The 14657-nt window shown below is 47.4% G+C and overlaps 1 protein-coding gene across 2 annotated transcripts; it reads right to left on the bottom strand.

Moving 5' to 3' along the window:
• Positions 1 to 4640: 4640 nt before the first annotated feature.
• LOC105005704 (protein GPR108) lies at positions 4641 to 14539 on the bottom strand. 2 transcript variants are annotated; one of them, XM_029121992.2, is made up of 19 exons: positions 14275 to 14539; positions 13414 to 13524; positions 13247 to 13297; positions 13031 to 13116; positions 12553 to 12632; positions 11666 to 11967; positions 11381 to 11443; positions 11141 to 11242; positions 9821 to 9954; positions 9649 to 9724; positions 9216 to 9289; positions 8856 to 8973; positions 8104 to 8234; positions 7879 to 7922; positions 7328 to 7377; positions 7128 to 7211; positions 6723 to 6844; positions 5423 to 6540; positions 4641 to 5073 (listed from the first exon to the last, which is right to left on the bottom strand). In XM_029121992.2, exons 1-18 carry the CDS (start codon positions 14365 to 14367, stop codon positions 6456 to 6458), a joined length of 1806 nt encoding a protein of 601 aa, XP_028977825.2. In that variant the 5' UTR covers positions 14368 to 14539; the 3' UTR covers positions 4641 to 5073; positions 5423 to 6455. The 2 variants fall into 2 exon arrangements, with proteins under 2 accessions (XP_028977825.2, XP_010862140.2); XM_010863838.5 differs by having other exon boundaries at positions 4641 to 5368; positions 5472 to 6540.
• Positions 14540 to 14657: the final 118 nt, after the last annotated feature.

Below are 14657 nucleotides of genomic sequence, written 5' to 3'. Positions count from 1 at the left end.
AAGCATCCCCAAAGAATGATGTTTCCACCTCCATGCTTCACGGTTGGGATGGTGTTCTTGGGGTTGTACTCATCCTTCATCTTCCTCCAAACACAGCAAGTGGAGTTTATACCAAAAAGCTAAAATTTTGTCTCATCAGACCACATGACCTTCTCCCATTCCTCTTCTGGATCTGGTTTTCTAATTTTCTAATAATTACACCAACAGTTGTTGCCTTCTCACCAAGCTGCTTGCCAATTGTCCTGTAGCCCATCCCAGCCTTGCAGGTCTACAATTTTATCCCTGATGTCCTTACACAGCTCTCTGGTCTTGGCCATTGTGGAGAGGTTGGAGTCTGTTTGATGGAGTGTGTGGACAGGTGTCTTTTATACAGGTAACGAGTTCAAACAGGTGCAGTTAATACAGGTAATGAGTGGAGAACAGGAGGGCTTCTTAAAGAAAAACTAACAGGTCTGTGAGAGACGGAATTCTTACTGGTTGGTAGGTGATCAATTTCTTATGTCATGCAATAAAATGCAAATTAATTATTTACAAATCATCCAATGTGATTATCTGGATTTTTGTTTTAGATTCCGTCTCTTACAGTTGAAGTGTACCAATGATAAAAATGACAGACCTCTACATGCTTTGTAAGTAGGAAAACCTGCAGACTAACAAACATACTGTAAACATATACAGACGTACTCAAATTTGTTGGTATCCCTACAGCTCATTGAAATAATGCTTCATTCTTCCTGAAAAGTGATGGAATTGAAAGCTATTTTATCATGTATACTTGCATGTCTTTGGTATGTCATAGAATAAAGCAAATAAGCTGTGAAAAGAGATGAATAATTGCTTATTCTACAAAGATATTCTAAAATGGCCTGGACACATTTGGTGGTACCCCTTAGAAAACATAATAAATAACTGGATCATTGTTATATATCAAACTAATTAGTTTCTTTAATTAGTATCACACGTCTCCAATCTTGTAATCAGTCATTCAGCCTATTTAAATGGAGAAAAGTTGTCACTGTGCTGTCTGGTATCATTGTGGGCACCACACTGAACATGGAACAGAGAAAGCAAAGGAGAGAGTTGTCTGAGGAGATCAGAAAGAAAATAATAGACAAGCATGGTAAAGGTAAAGGCTACAAGACCATCTCCAAGCAGCTTGATGTCCCTGTGACAACAGTTGCAAATATTATTAAGAAGTTTAAGGTCCATGGAACTGTAGCCAATCTCCCTGGGCGCGGCCGCAAGAGGAAAATCGACCCCAGATTGAACAGAAGGAGAGTGCGAATGGTAGAAACAGAACCAAGGATAACTGCCAAAGAGATGCAAGCTGAACTCCAAGGTGAAGGTACGTCAGTTTCTGATCGCGCCATCCGACCCAGGAGGACTCCACTTTTGAAAGAAAAACATAAAAAAGCCAGACTGGAATTTGCTAAAATGCTTATTGACAAGCCACAATCCTTCTGGGAGAATGTCCTTTGGACAGATGAGTCAAAACTGGAGCTTTTTGGCAAGTCACATCAGCTCTATGTTCACAGATGAAAAAATGAAGCTTTCAAAGAGAAGAACACCATACCTACAATGAAACATGGAGGAGGCTCGGTTATGATTTGGGGCTGCTTTGCTGCGCCTGGCACAGGGTGCCTTGAATCTGTGCAGGGCACAATGAAATCTCAAGACTATCAAGGCATTCTGGAGCGAAACGTACTGCCCAGTGTCAGAAAGCTCGGTCTCAGTCGCAGGTCATGGGTCCTCCAACAGGATAATGACCCAAAACACACAGCTAAAAGTACCTAAGAATGGATAAGAACAAAACATTGGACTATTCTGAAGTGGACTTCTGAGTCCTGATCTGAATCCTATCGAACATTGAACAACTGAGCAGTTTGCTCAGGAGGAGTGGGCCGAACTACCTGTTAACAGGTGCAGAAGTCTCATTGAGAGCTAAAGAAAACGTTTGATTGCAGTGATTGCCTCTAAAGGTTGTGCAACAGAATATTAGGTTAGCGGTCCCATCATTTTTGTTCATGCCATTTTCATTCGTTTTCTTATTTACAATATTATGTTGAATAAAAAAGCAAAGTCTGATTTCTATTAAATATGTAATAAACAGGGGTGGATGCCAATTACTTTAGTCAGTTTCAAGTTATTTCAGGGAAAATTGTGCATTCTTAATTTTTTGTGGAGGGGTACCAACAAATTTGAGCACGTCTGTATGTGGAAACACATGAATGTGGTGAAAACTGAATTAGAATTATTAGCAAGGTCCAAATACATGAATTGAAAAATTGCGTCCCGCATCTCAGGTGTTTTTTGAGTTAGTTTCAGCTTGCAATCCAGCTTTTGTGAATCAGGACGCACAGTTTTAATGAATGAATTTAGATTATACTAATAATGGTTATTCCAGGCTGGGACTGAGGTGACTATTAGCTTGTTGATAAAAATGACTCCATGGGCCGTCAAGAACAATCCAAGGTGGGCAGGAATTTCATCCAAACATGAATCTAGGTCAAACAGTCCCTTAATTGAAGTGCACGACGCAAAGCCAATGAAGCGTGTTGCACATCATATACCTCAAAGACATCACCCACTCAGTGTCCATCCAATCTGTGGCTGTCATGGCCGCCCACGAGGCTCACAAAAACCATGCGACTGCAGTACCTGTCCAGACCAAACGTACTATATACATTTAGATAAAAACACTATTCTCGTGCACTATAGATTTTGTGTGATACACTGTGCCTTACTTTTATAGCACAAAGCCTAATCTTAACCTCTGACCCCGCAGGTTTGCATAACATCCTTAAATCCTTCCGGTGTGCGTGAGTGTGTGTGTGTGTATATTCATGGACGTAAGCTTGATTCAAATCCTTTCGTAGATTTGTCTTCCGGGCTCTCTCATACAAACGAGCGTGCCCCCCAAACGTCATCTTTATTAAACCATGAAAACGGCTATCATACTGTCTGCAGAGACGTTACATCATTGGTTAGCAGGTTTAGTTAAAATAGCCAGTGCACAAACCACAGAGTAGACCCATCAGCCCCCTCCCCACACACCCCCTGACACCAGCACACTGCACTGCTCAGGCGATAGAGCTCAACAGTCTGTATCGGATGGGGTCCGAGAACAGTACAGCACTCTGCAGGAAATATGGTTCCCTTCGAGATGGGAAGCGGGTTGCGAATGTTTTTCCAGTTGCACATGCTTCGTCACGTGTCGTCGTACCCATTGCGTAAAAGCCAAATCATTACTTAGGGGCCTAATCAACACCTTCACAAGCAGTACATCAGGTGACAGCTGTGGAAAATCCACAGACCAATCGTAGATTAAAAGTGTGTCAGGGATTTGGGTGAATCTGGGGTTGGGTCTATACCTGGTCTGTCTGGGGATGGGTCGATACCAGGAGATTTCAATCTTTACAGTTATGCAGTGATTTAATCTTCTAATAAGGCTGGTACATCAGATATATTTGGGGTTGGGCATATGAAGCCTGTATGAACTACTATGAAGCCATAATGTACTGCTTGTTATGAAGCCATTATGCACTGCTTATAAAGGTGCTATAAAGCCACAACTGAAAATGTAAACAGCCTCTGTCATTATTTACATAAACAAGTTCTGTGCACATTTTTCATTTCTTATTTCGTACAAATCAACAAATCATGTGAATAAAGTCGATGGTATCGATGGTAAAGTAAAACTAAAAGCAAAAATCTGTTAGCAGCTCCACACAAAGCAATTCATTAAATCCGAGAAGTGAAATTCTCCTCCCAACTCACAGAACTGCAAACAGCCCAGCAAAGCATCAACTGACTTACAGACGGCGGTGTCACATTTAGGCAGATGTGGGTATGAGACACATTTGCTGCAAAGCATCAATTTGCACGCGCACACACGCGCACACACACACGCCTAGGAGTCAAGGAGATGGCTCCTTTTTGGATGCTGTGCGTCTAGTTTCGCTTCCTATAATTATTTCTCGGGTAACCAGCAACTGGCTTCAACCATATCGTCAACTCCTGTTGTGGGAAGAGCGTAGGGTTTTATTTCAGCCCAGCAGTGACACACCTGGAGTGTAATCATCACTGCAAGCAGTTGAAAAAAACTGCACTGAAAACTAGATTCTACTGGACACCTTTAATTAGGTCCCTCCCCCTTCAGCTGTTGAACTCGCAGTTCCTAGCGAGTTTGGGGGTGTCTAGATGTGGCCTGGGGTGGTCAATACGTAGGGAGTTTGGGGGTGTCTAGATGTGGCCTGGGGTGGTCAATACGTAGGGAGTTCGGGGGTGTCTAGATGTGGCCTGGGGTGGTCAATACGTAGGGAGTTCGGGGGTGTCTAGATGTGGCCTGGGGTGGTCAATACGTAGGGAGTTCGGGGGTGTCTAGATGTGGCCTGGGGTGGTCAATACGTAGGGAGTTCGGGGGTGTCTAGATGTGGCCTGGGGTGGTCAATACGTAGGGAGTTCGGGGGTGTCTAGATGTGGCCTGGGGTGGTCAATACGTAGGGAGTTCGGGGGTGTCTAGATGTGGCCTGGGGTGGTCAATACGTAGGGAGTTCGGGGGTGTCTAGATGTGGCCAATACGTAGGGAGTTTGGGGGTGTCTAGATGTGGCCTGGGGTGGTCAATACGTAGGGAGTTTGGGGGTGTCTAGATGTGGCCTGGGGTGGTCAATACGTAGGGAGTTCGGGGGTGTCTAGATGTGGCCTGGGGTGGTCAATACGTAGGGAGTTCGTGGGTGTCTAGATGTGGCCTGGGGTGGTCAATACGTAGGGAGTTCGTGGGTGTCTAGATGTGGCCTGTTGTTCTGCCTCGAGTCCTACTGCTGTTTCAATGAGAACCTCATTCTATCTTTCACAGCTGTCCTTTCAAAAGGAGTCTAACACACCCGAAAAAATTGATTCCACAATCAAGTCCTGGCTTCTCCAGACCGCCTTATCCTAACACCTGACCTCACCCTAACACCTGACCCTTAAACCTGACCTCACCGTAACCTCACCCTTAAACCTGACTTCACCCTTAAACCTGACCTCACCCTAACACCTGACCTCACTGTAACCTCACCCTAACACCTGACCTCACCGTAACCTCACCCTTAAACCTGACCTTACGCTAACACCTGACCTCACCGTAACCTCACCCTAACACCTGACCTCACCCTAACACCTGACCTCACTGTAACCTCACCCTAACACCTGACCTCACCCTAACACCTGACCTCACCGTAACCTCACCCTAACACCCGACCTCACCCTAACACCCGACCTCACCGTAACCTCGCCCTTAAACCTGACCTCACCCTAACACCTGACCTCACGCTAACACCTGACCTCACTGTAACCTCACCCTAACACCTGACCTCACCCTAACACCTGACCTCACCCTAACACCTGACCCTAACACCTGACCTCACCCTAACACCCGACCTCACCCTAACACCTGACCTCACCCTAGCACCTGACCTCACCCTAGCACCTGACCTCACCGTAACCTCACCCTTAAACCTGACCTCACGCTAACACCTGACCTCACCCTGACCTCACGCTAACACCTGACCTCACCGTAACCTCACCCTAACACCCGACCTCACCGTAACCTCACCCTCACACCTGACCTCACCCTAACCCCTGATTCCACCAATGACGACTTTGCTAACGACTAAGAGAAACTGAGAAAAATCTGCCATTTGTTACCACTGTAACTTAACTGATGAGAAATGTATTTCAGCCTTTGTAGTGTTATCTGTTGAGTCACTGCCGGGCTGGAGCAAAAGCCAGGAACCTACTGGAACCATCATATGAAGACTGAAAAACTCGGAGTCAGCGTCTCAAAATAGAACACACACACACACACACACTTCAACAGAACGGAAGTAAGACTTAAATAGTCAGAAGCCTCCTCCCAGAGGACACCTGATTCCCCAGAGGGCTCTGGTCACAGTTAGAGCCCTATATAGGGAATAAGGTGCCATTGGGGACCAGGGAAGGGAGCATTAAACCATCAGGATACAAAATATACAAATCACAGGTCTGGAAAAATGATCATCTTTGGATTGTCGTTCCCTCCGTTGTCCAGAATGAAGAGAGAGACAAAAAGAACGGAAGAGAGCAAGAAATACAACAAAAGACAGAAGTCAGGGGAGGTCTTTTCAACCCCAGGCTGAACCGTTCCATCTGTCCATCGCCAAGGGGGGGGGGGGATAAAGTTTCTCCACCCTGGAACGAACCATTACAAGACACGGGGTGTGGAGCCTCCAGATAAACGAGAGAGAGAGAGAGGAGAGGCAACGGACACGGAGGTTCGTTGTCATGAGTCTTTTTTTTTTTTGCATAGCGAGGCAGAGGTTGCTATTGTAACAGCCACCCACAACATTAGCAGGAGGAAGGAGGAGTCTCAGGGAGGCGTGGTCTGTCTGAACCCTCCTCCGTTCTAACAGCGTTCTGCGCTGATACACTCTGGCTAGGTGGACTCGCGCTGGCGCTCACGGCCATTTGACGTCTTCTTGACTTTAGAGATGCCCTCCAACACACCCGACTCCGTCACTCTGGAGGGGAGCGGGAGAGGGGGTGGGAGAGGGGGGGCGGGAGAGGAGAGAGACTGTTTATTTTTGGGTGGGGAGAGGGAGAAAGATAAATACTGAGCATGGTCAGTCTGTGCCTGTCCGTCTGTGCCTGTCCGTCTGTGCCTGTCCGTCTGTGCCTGTCCGTCGGTCGGCGTGTCTCTTACACTTCGTCCATCTCAACATCCTCTTCATCCTGGGGCAGCTGTAGGTAGGGGTTGTTGGAGGCAGGGCGGAACTTATACCCAGTCAACACAAAGAAGATCAAAGTGGACACCTCCACTAAGAACTGGTAGAGGAGAGGGAGAAGGAGTGAAAAAGGATGGAAATTAGTGTCCACATCCCCTATTCAGGCCACGTCCCCTATTCAGGCCACGTCCCAGTACAGGGCTCCATGTGATACCACCACTTACATCCATCCAAGCGGATAACTAGGAGTCTAATATCATCCTTCCATTTCCATGCATGCTTCACTGTCGTGCTGTTTTGGTGCCTCATTGTAATAATGATAATAATAAATAATACCATATAGACGTCTCAGGAGAATCTGGAGGGTCTGATTGACGGCTCACCTCATAACACCACTGCCACTGGAAAGGCACTGTGAACTTCAGCAGGATGGCTATGATCCTCGTGAAGTAGATATAACACACAATCTGTGGAGGAGAGAGACATTACTCATCCTGACACCTCTCACTGGCCTGGGGAAACCAGACGAGGGGAAACAGTGAACACATCTCCGATCCTCTGAAGGAGGCAGAACTCTCCTCACCATGACGTAGTAATGTCGGAAGAGTTTGAGCTTCTCCAGGTTCATGGCAGCTGAAGAGAGGAACAGAAATATCACATCTATGGGGGAACACGGGACATCTACGGGGGAACACGGGACATCTACGGGGGAACACGGGACATCTACGGGGGAACACGGGACATCTACGGGGGAACACGGGACATCTACGGGGGAACACGGGACATCTACGGGGGAACACGGGACATCTACGGGGGAACACGGGACATCTACGGGGGGAACACGGGACATCTACGGGGGGAACACGGGACATCTACGGGGGGAACACGGGACATCTACGGGGGGAACACGGGACATCTACGGGGGGAACACGGGACATCTACGGGGGGAACACGGGACATCTACGGGGGGAACACGGGACATCTACGGGGGAACACGGGACATCTACGGGGGAACACGGGACATCTACGGGGGAACACGGGACATCTACGGGGGAACACGGGACATCTACGGGGAACACTAATGACTCTTACTAAATACACTTATAAATGCACAACCGACTAAGAATATTGTACCTTTTCCATCAGTGCCTGAGGCCTCTTGTAGGTGACGAATAGACCTAAACACAAACAAATGGTATCTTATCAAACAACACAATTGAATGCAGGGACGTCGGGGACCAGAGCTCTAGACCCGGGTGCTGTTTTTACGCTCCCACACATTCAGGACAGCCCTTCTCAACACAAACGCTGGCTGACAGCAGCAACTGTGACGATGGCCTGGCAACCAGCGGTACTGACCACACGACAGGGAAGAGGATGGCGCCACAGCAGATGAGGTCGACGAGGAACAGCACCTCCTTCCACAGGGCGTACTCACTGGAGCCCTCCTCCGTGGACTCTATGATGATGTAGGCAACGTTGGCCAAGACCTGCGGACGGAGAGCGTTTGCACCTTAGACCGAGAGCGCTAGCGCCCGCTCTGTGGACCACGCGGGCTCTGTTGTCTAACCCAGGGTACGCGCGGCTCCCTTTGGTGGATATTTACTCAGTGAAATATCTTCCCAGGTGGCACGGGGCATGGGACGTTTGAGAACCACTGGTCTAACCCATGGGGTTAAAGACACAAAGCTCTGTACAATCCATTGATGGTTTAAGGGCGAGGTTACGGTGAGGTCAGGTGTTAGGGTGAGGTCGGGTGTTAGGGTGAGGTTACGGTGAGGTCAGGTGTTAGGGTGAGGTCAGGTGTTAGGGTGAGGTTACGGTGAGGTCATGGTGGACAGCAATTCATACTCACACTGGTCAGATTCAGTCAGTCTATAGGGGTCAGTGAGCACACGCCCACCGCCCACGTCCCCACACGCCCACCGCCCACGTCCCCACACGCCCACCGCCCACGTCCCCACACGCCCACCGCCCACGTCCCCACACGCCCACCGCCCACGTCCCCACACGCCCACGTCCCCACACGCCCACCGCCCACGTCCCCACACGCCCACCGCCCACGTCCCCACCCCCCACGTCCCCACACGCCCAGACGCACTCCCACACACCTGTAAAGGGATGACGATCATGAAGATCTTCTTCTCCTTGTCTGACAGAACATACTTGACGAAAGCCCAGCCAGTACCGATCAACGCCAGAGTGATGAACAACAGCGCCCCCTTCAGACTGAACATCAGAAAGACACACACACTGTTACACACCCTCAAATAAATACACACACATTGTTATGTACCTTCAAATACACACACATGCGCACACGCACAGGGCCCGTGTTGGAACAAAAAAAATGGAGACGCTTTCACAACCAGTGACCAAAAATCCCAGAATGCATTTGTAACATCCGACCGTGACAAACAGTCACGAACGCTGAACATGAGCCTAGAGAAGAGGGACTAACGGAGCCTCACAGGTGTGTGATGTAGTACATGACGGCCCAGCCTTCGATGGGATGACCTTCCGTGTTGATGAAGTGGTAGTTGATCTGAGAAACACGGAGAGGAGGAGAACAAAAGGACAGACGATTATTAGAGGGAGCACAGGAGACAGGATATGACAAAGAGCAGGCAAAAGCTCCCCTGGGCCTAAGTGCCAGTCCCACACCAGAATGGAACCGATCCCCCAACCGGAGGCTGATTTAGACCTGGGACAGTTAACATTGGAGTTTTATTTTATTGTACCAGCGAAGATATTCTGCATGTATAATGAATACTGTCTGTCAAAATGTGTTGTGAGGCCGGAATAACTGAAAATGTAATGAGACACAGTACAGCTGTATTGGGTTGGTCGATAGGACTTGTGTGTGTGTGTGTGTGTTTGGGTGTGTGTAAGTGTAATACTCACGCTGTGGAAGACCAGGGAGATGGACTTGGTGAAGCACAGGGCGGCCATCAGCCAATGGATCTTAAAAACACTGTACCTACGGGGCCGAAGAAGTGGGAGGATGTTACAAGATAGTGTTGTACACGCTTCAATGTGGCTGCCACAAGGTGAGAGTGTGTGTGTGTGTCTGTACCTGTGCTTCATCAGGGTGTAGACCCAGAGTATGGATATGATGAAGAAGACTCCGGCCATCCCAATATAGAGGCGAGGAAGAGGGATCTCTGCTGCAGAAAGGAAACCTCCTGGGTTCCTCTCGATCACCTCCACCTGGACGAACGGACACACACACACACACCCTCAACACGCAAGTCTTCACTCCCTCACTACCTCAACACGCAAGTCTTCACTCCCTCACTACCTCAACGCGCAAGTCTTCACTCCCTCACACCCTCAACACGCAAGTCTTCACTCCCTCACTACCTCAACACGCAAGTCTTCACTCCCTCACTACCTCAACGCGCAAGTCTTCACTCCCTCACTACCTCAACGCGCAAGTCTTCACTCCCTCACTACCTCAACGCACAAGTCTTCACTCCCTCACTACCTCAACGCACAAGTCTTCACTCCCTGACTACCTCAATGTATCAGTCTTCAAGGTGTCAGTCTTCACTCCCAGACTACCTCAACGTGTCAGTCTTCACTCCCTGACAACCTCAACATGTCAGTCTTCAACATGTCAGTCTTCACTCCCTGACTAACTCAATGTGTCAGCCTTCACTCCCTCACTACCTCAATGTCTGTCTTCACTCCCTCACTACCTAAACGTGTCAGCTTTCAACGCGTCAGTCTTCACTCCTTCACTACCTCAATGTGTCAGTCTTTTCTCCATAACTACCTCAATGTGTCAGTCTTTTCTCCATAACTACCTGAATGTGTCAGTCTTTTCTCCCTAACTACCTCAATGTGTCAGTCTTTTCTCCCTAACTACCTCAATGTGTCAGTCTTTTCTCCCTAACTACCTCAATGTGTCAGTCTTTTCTCCCTAACTACCTCAATGTGTCAGCCTTCACTCCCTCACTACCTCAATGTGTCAGCCTTCACTCCCTCACTACCTCAATGTATCTGTCTTCACTCCCTCACTACCTAAACGTGTCAGCTTTCAATGTGTCAGTCTTCACTCCCTAACTACCTCAACGTGCCAGTCTTTTCTCCCTCACTACCTCAACGTGCCAGTCTGTGCTCCCATCACTACCTCAAGGTGGCAGTCTGTGCTCCCATCACTACCTCAAGGTGGCAGTCTGTGCTCCCATCACTACCTCAAGGTGGCAGTCTGTGCTCCCATCACTACCTCAATGAGGCAGTCTTTGCTCCCTCACTACCTCCATGTGGCAGTCTTTGCTCCCTCACTACCTCAATGTGGCAGTCTTGACTCCTTTAGACATCCAAAAGTAAACCATGGCCAAAAATGGTACACACACAAACACACACACACACACACACACTCTCGACTCACGTTGAGAGTGTAGAGGCGGTTGACGGCAGGCTGACTGTTCTCACAGTAGTGGAAGTTGAAGTTGTACAGGCCCTCATCCAACTGGCCAATCACTAGGTGGAACTAGGGGGGAGGGAGTGGCCAAGGTCAGCTGTCATTTAATTACACAATGTGATGTAATGTTGGTTTAACAATGCTGTTGGACAGTTTGTAAATGCCTTAACAGGTTGTGTGAAGGTCTGTAAAGGTTAGAGAACTCACGCTGAAGCTGTAGGAGCCATTGGTATTGTGCAGATCCAGAGTCAGCCCGTTGATCCGCCTCGTCTGGGGGACAATACAGAAATTATATTAGTGTCTGTCACGCACGCACAAAACTTATAACCATAACCTTAAACCCGAACCCAGTAATAACCGTTTTCCCCTGTGGCAAAAACACCCCGTAATTGTTAGGTTTGCGATCTTTGTGGGGACCAGGTCCTGACACACACGTGCACGCATGCACGCACGCACACACACAGACAGACAAACACGGACAGACAGACACACCTGTAGGACTTCTTTCACGTCCTCCTTGGGTCCTAGATTATCTTTTTTCTCTTTCAGTTCTTCATCTTTTTTGTCCTTTGTTTGTTTTGTCTCTTTTTCTTCATCTTTTTTGTCCTTTGTTTGTTTTGTCTCTTTGTCTTCTGCTTTCTTAGTCACCCCACTTCTGTCTTTATTCTCTTCATGTTTATTGTCCCCTGTCTTTGTTTGTTTTGTGTCTTTGCTTTCGTTTCCATCTTTTCCTCCCCCCTGCAATTGACTTCCTGCAATGCCATGGTAAACAGTCTCTCTCCTCTTCCTGGAACCTGATCAGAGGGCCAATCAGAAGTCAGCAGGTGAGGAGAAGGTTGTATAACAACGACACTAATAAAGTACCCCTTAGCAAAGTGTCTAAAAAGAAGGTCATGTTACGTTCTGCTAGAGACCTGAATATGGTTGCGTTTAATTGAATTTGAGTGTTTATTTTTTTAGTATTGTATGGTATTTCATAGTGTTGTATTGTGTGGTGTTGGACTGTACCGTGTTGTGTATTTTATTAAGCCAGGTGGTGTGGATTGGCCAGGAAAAGTGGTATATCAGCCCGTATATCTCAGGTGTGACATCATGTAAGTTTTTACAGTTCCAGTTGTCATGGTAATCAGTTTACATGAGCAATAATGCAACTCTGGGGCTTGTGGTATATTGCCAGTAAACAATGGCTAAGGGCTGTATCTAGGAATTCCGCAGTGTGTCGTGCATAAAAACAACTCAATAGCCACAACCCCCTCCCGCGCCTTGTTTGACTCGGATAGGTTGGTATTGTGTTGTTTAGTAAACTACTGTTTTGTATTCTGAATTGTATTTACTTGTGCAGCATTGTTTGGTACAGTCTAGTCCTGCTTTGCACTGACCTGAATCCTTAGTTTGCGTCTCGTCTGCCTTTAGCTTAGTCAGGACACTGTCCTGGTCACTATACGACTTGACATTGACCCTACAGGAGAACGGACGGACACACACACACACACACACAACTGTTAACACAAGTCACATGTAGGAATCACATTGCCCAAACAGACAATGAATAATAAACGCACACACAGCAAACTAAGCCCCGGGACACACAGCAAACTAAGCCCCGGGACACACAGCAAACTAAGCCCCGGGACACACAGCAAACTAAGCCCCGGGACACACAGCAAACTAAGCCCCGGGACACACAGCAAACTAAGCCCCGGGACACACAGCAAACTAAGCCCCGGGACACACAGCAAACTAAGCCCCGGGACACACAGCAAACTAAGCCCCGGGACACACAGCAAACTAAGCCCCGGGACACACAGCAAACTAAGCCCCGGGACACACAGCAAACTAAGCCCCAGCTCACACCACCTTTGTTTGTTGGTGTCTATGAGGAAGAGGATGAGGGGTTCGGCACTGCTTTCTTTGTCTAGCAGACATTCACCCATTTCCTTCGCCTGGAGAACAAACATTAACAAGATTCTCTCATAACTTTCAGATACAGATTCATATATTTGTTTACCTTTTAAAAACAAAAAAGGCTGAAAATCACTGATTGTTACTCTAATGATACGGCCTACTACTCACAGTGTAGGACAGCATTTCATTTACACGAGACTTGGAGAGACTAAAGCCAACCTGAGGAACGAGTGAGGACAGAGAGAACGCAAATTAAACTAAGCAAATAACAAGAGACAATGCATATTAGGCAGTGAGCATGGTACACATACACATGTACACACGCCTGTTCTTACTGGTTCCTTGCCGTGGTCCTCAGGCAGTCTCAGGGACACAACGTTGACATCCAAAGTTCCGTTGGCATAGAAACCAAAGGTGTTAAGATGGACAACAAATCGGGTGTCATTCTGCAAAAGACAGATTAGTACATATTACAGAGAAGGACGAGAGAGACATGCGGGAGAGATGGGGGGTGCTGAAAGACGGGGAGAGCGGAGAGAGACGAGAGCAAGATAAAGATGATTGAGATCTGATAATAACCATCGATCCCGTTCTCGGATTTCTCAAAATCGCAAATATAAAGACAGAGGAGGCATGATAGATGACGGTTTTATATGTCAGAAGAGGCCTGGCAGGATCAATTCCCTAACACCGAATTTGCGCTTTTCAATATTGTAGTAAGTAGCTTAGAAGAACTAAGACGTGAATGTGTTCATGTTGGTTAGCCTAGCTGACGCCTCGGGGATAGGCTACAGGCTGTAGAGACCGTGGGCTTAGTCGTTATACTCTACTAATCATGTGTTTATTGATCAACATTGTTGTGGGTGAAATTGTTTTTGCCTACACTGCCTGTGACCTTACTGTACTGCACGTCACTGATGTAACCAGCTTCCTACAGTAACTCGTTTCTCTTTAGCTGGGAACTTGCTATGACAGACTAACCAGCTCGTAACGTAGATCCTTAGGTGATTATCTAGTTAGCAGTGGCACTCATAAAAATCCCCTGACTGAGGTAGCGAGCTAGCTAACGTTAGCTAGCCATGACCTATTAAAGTACTGCAATACACAGCTACCTGACGTTAGCCAAGTCATGTCATATTACTCTGCTTGCATCTAGGTTTAAAGCAACGTGTAAGGCTACATCGTGGTTATCTTACCTTTAGTGCGAGTTTGTGTCTTCTTGCTTCGCAAAAAAACAACACGAGTAACAGTACAAAAACTACTAATCCAATGCCACCATGACGTCCCATTGCAGCTAACACGATAGCTAACCCACCGGCGATATGTTACAAAACCACAGTACACCCCTATTCACAGCAGTACAAATGATAAAACTTGATAACGAGGAAAAATTTAAAAAATATTATCAAACTATTTTGCTTCCTTAGTTCTCACTTCCTGGTCTCATCGCTACTTACACGTCACCCGGATAACCTATCTGCTTCGGCACCCCCAGTGGAGGGGAGGGGAAGTACAGAACACTAGGACAACAATTTGGCCTGATTAAACACAGTTCCTATTCATATGCTGAATGCGGTTT

The sequence above is a fragment of the Esox lucius genome, chromosome 9, assembly GCF_011004845.1.
Source record: "Esox lucius isolate fEsoLuc1 chromosome 9, fEsoLuc1.pri, whole genome shotgun sequence".
NCBI lineage: Eukaryota > Metazoa > Chordata > Actinopteri > Esociformes > Esocidae > Esox > Esox lucius.
This window is presented reverse-complemented; position numbering and strand designations above follow the sequence as displayed.

Excerpts from the sequence above, each read along its gene's own strand:
- LOC105005704 (XM_029121992.2), bottom strand. The coding sequence starts at position 14,367 with ATGGGACGTCATGGTGGCATTGGATTAGTAGTTTTTGTACTGTTACTC. Across the intron at positions 11,243-11,380 it reads ATGGCTCCTACAGCTTCAGC|TTCCACCTAGTGATTGGCCA; the intron begins GTGAGTTCTCTA and ends CCTCCCCCCTAG. Across the intron at positions 9,290-9,648 it reads TCTCCCTGGTCTTCCACAGC|ATCAACTACCACTTCATCAA; the intron begins GTGAGTATTACA and ends CGTGTTTCTCAG.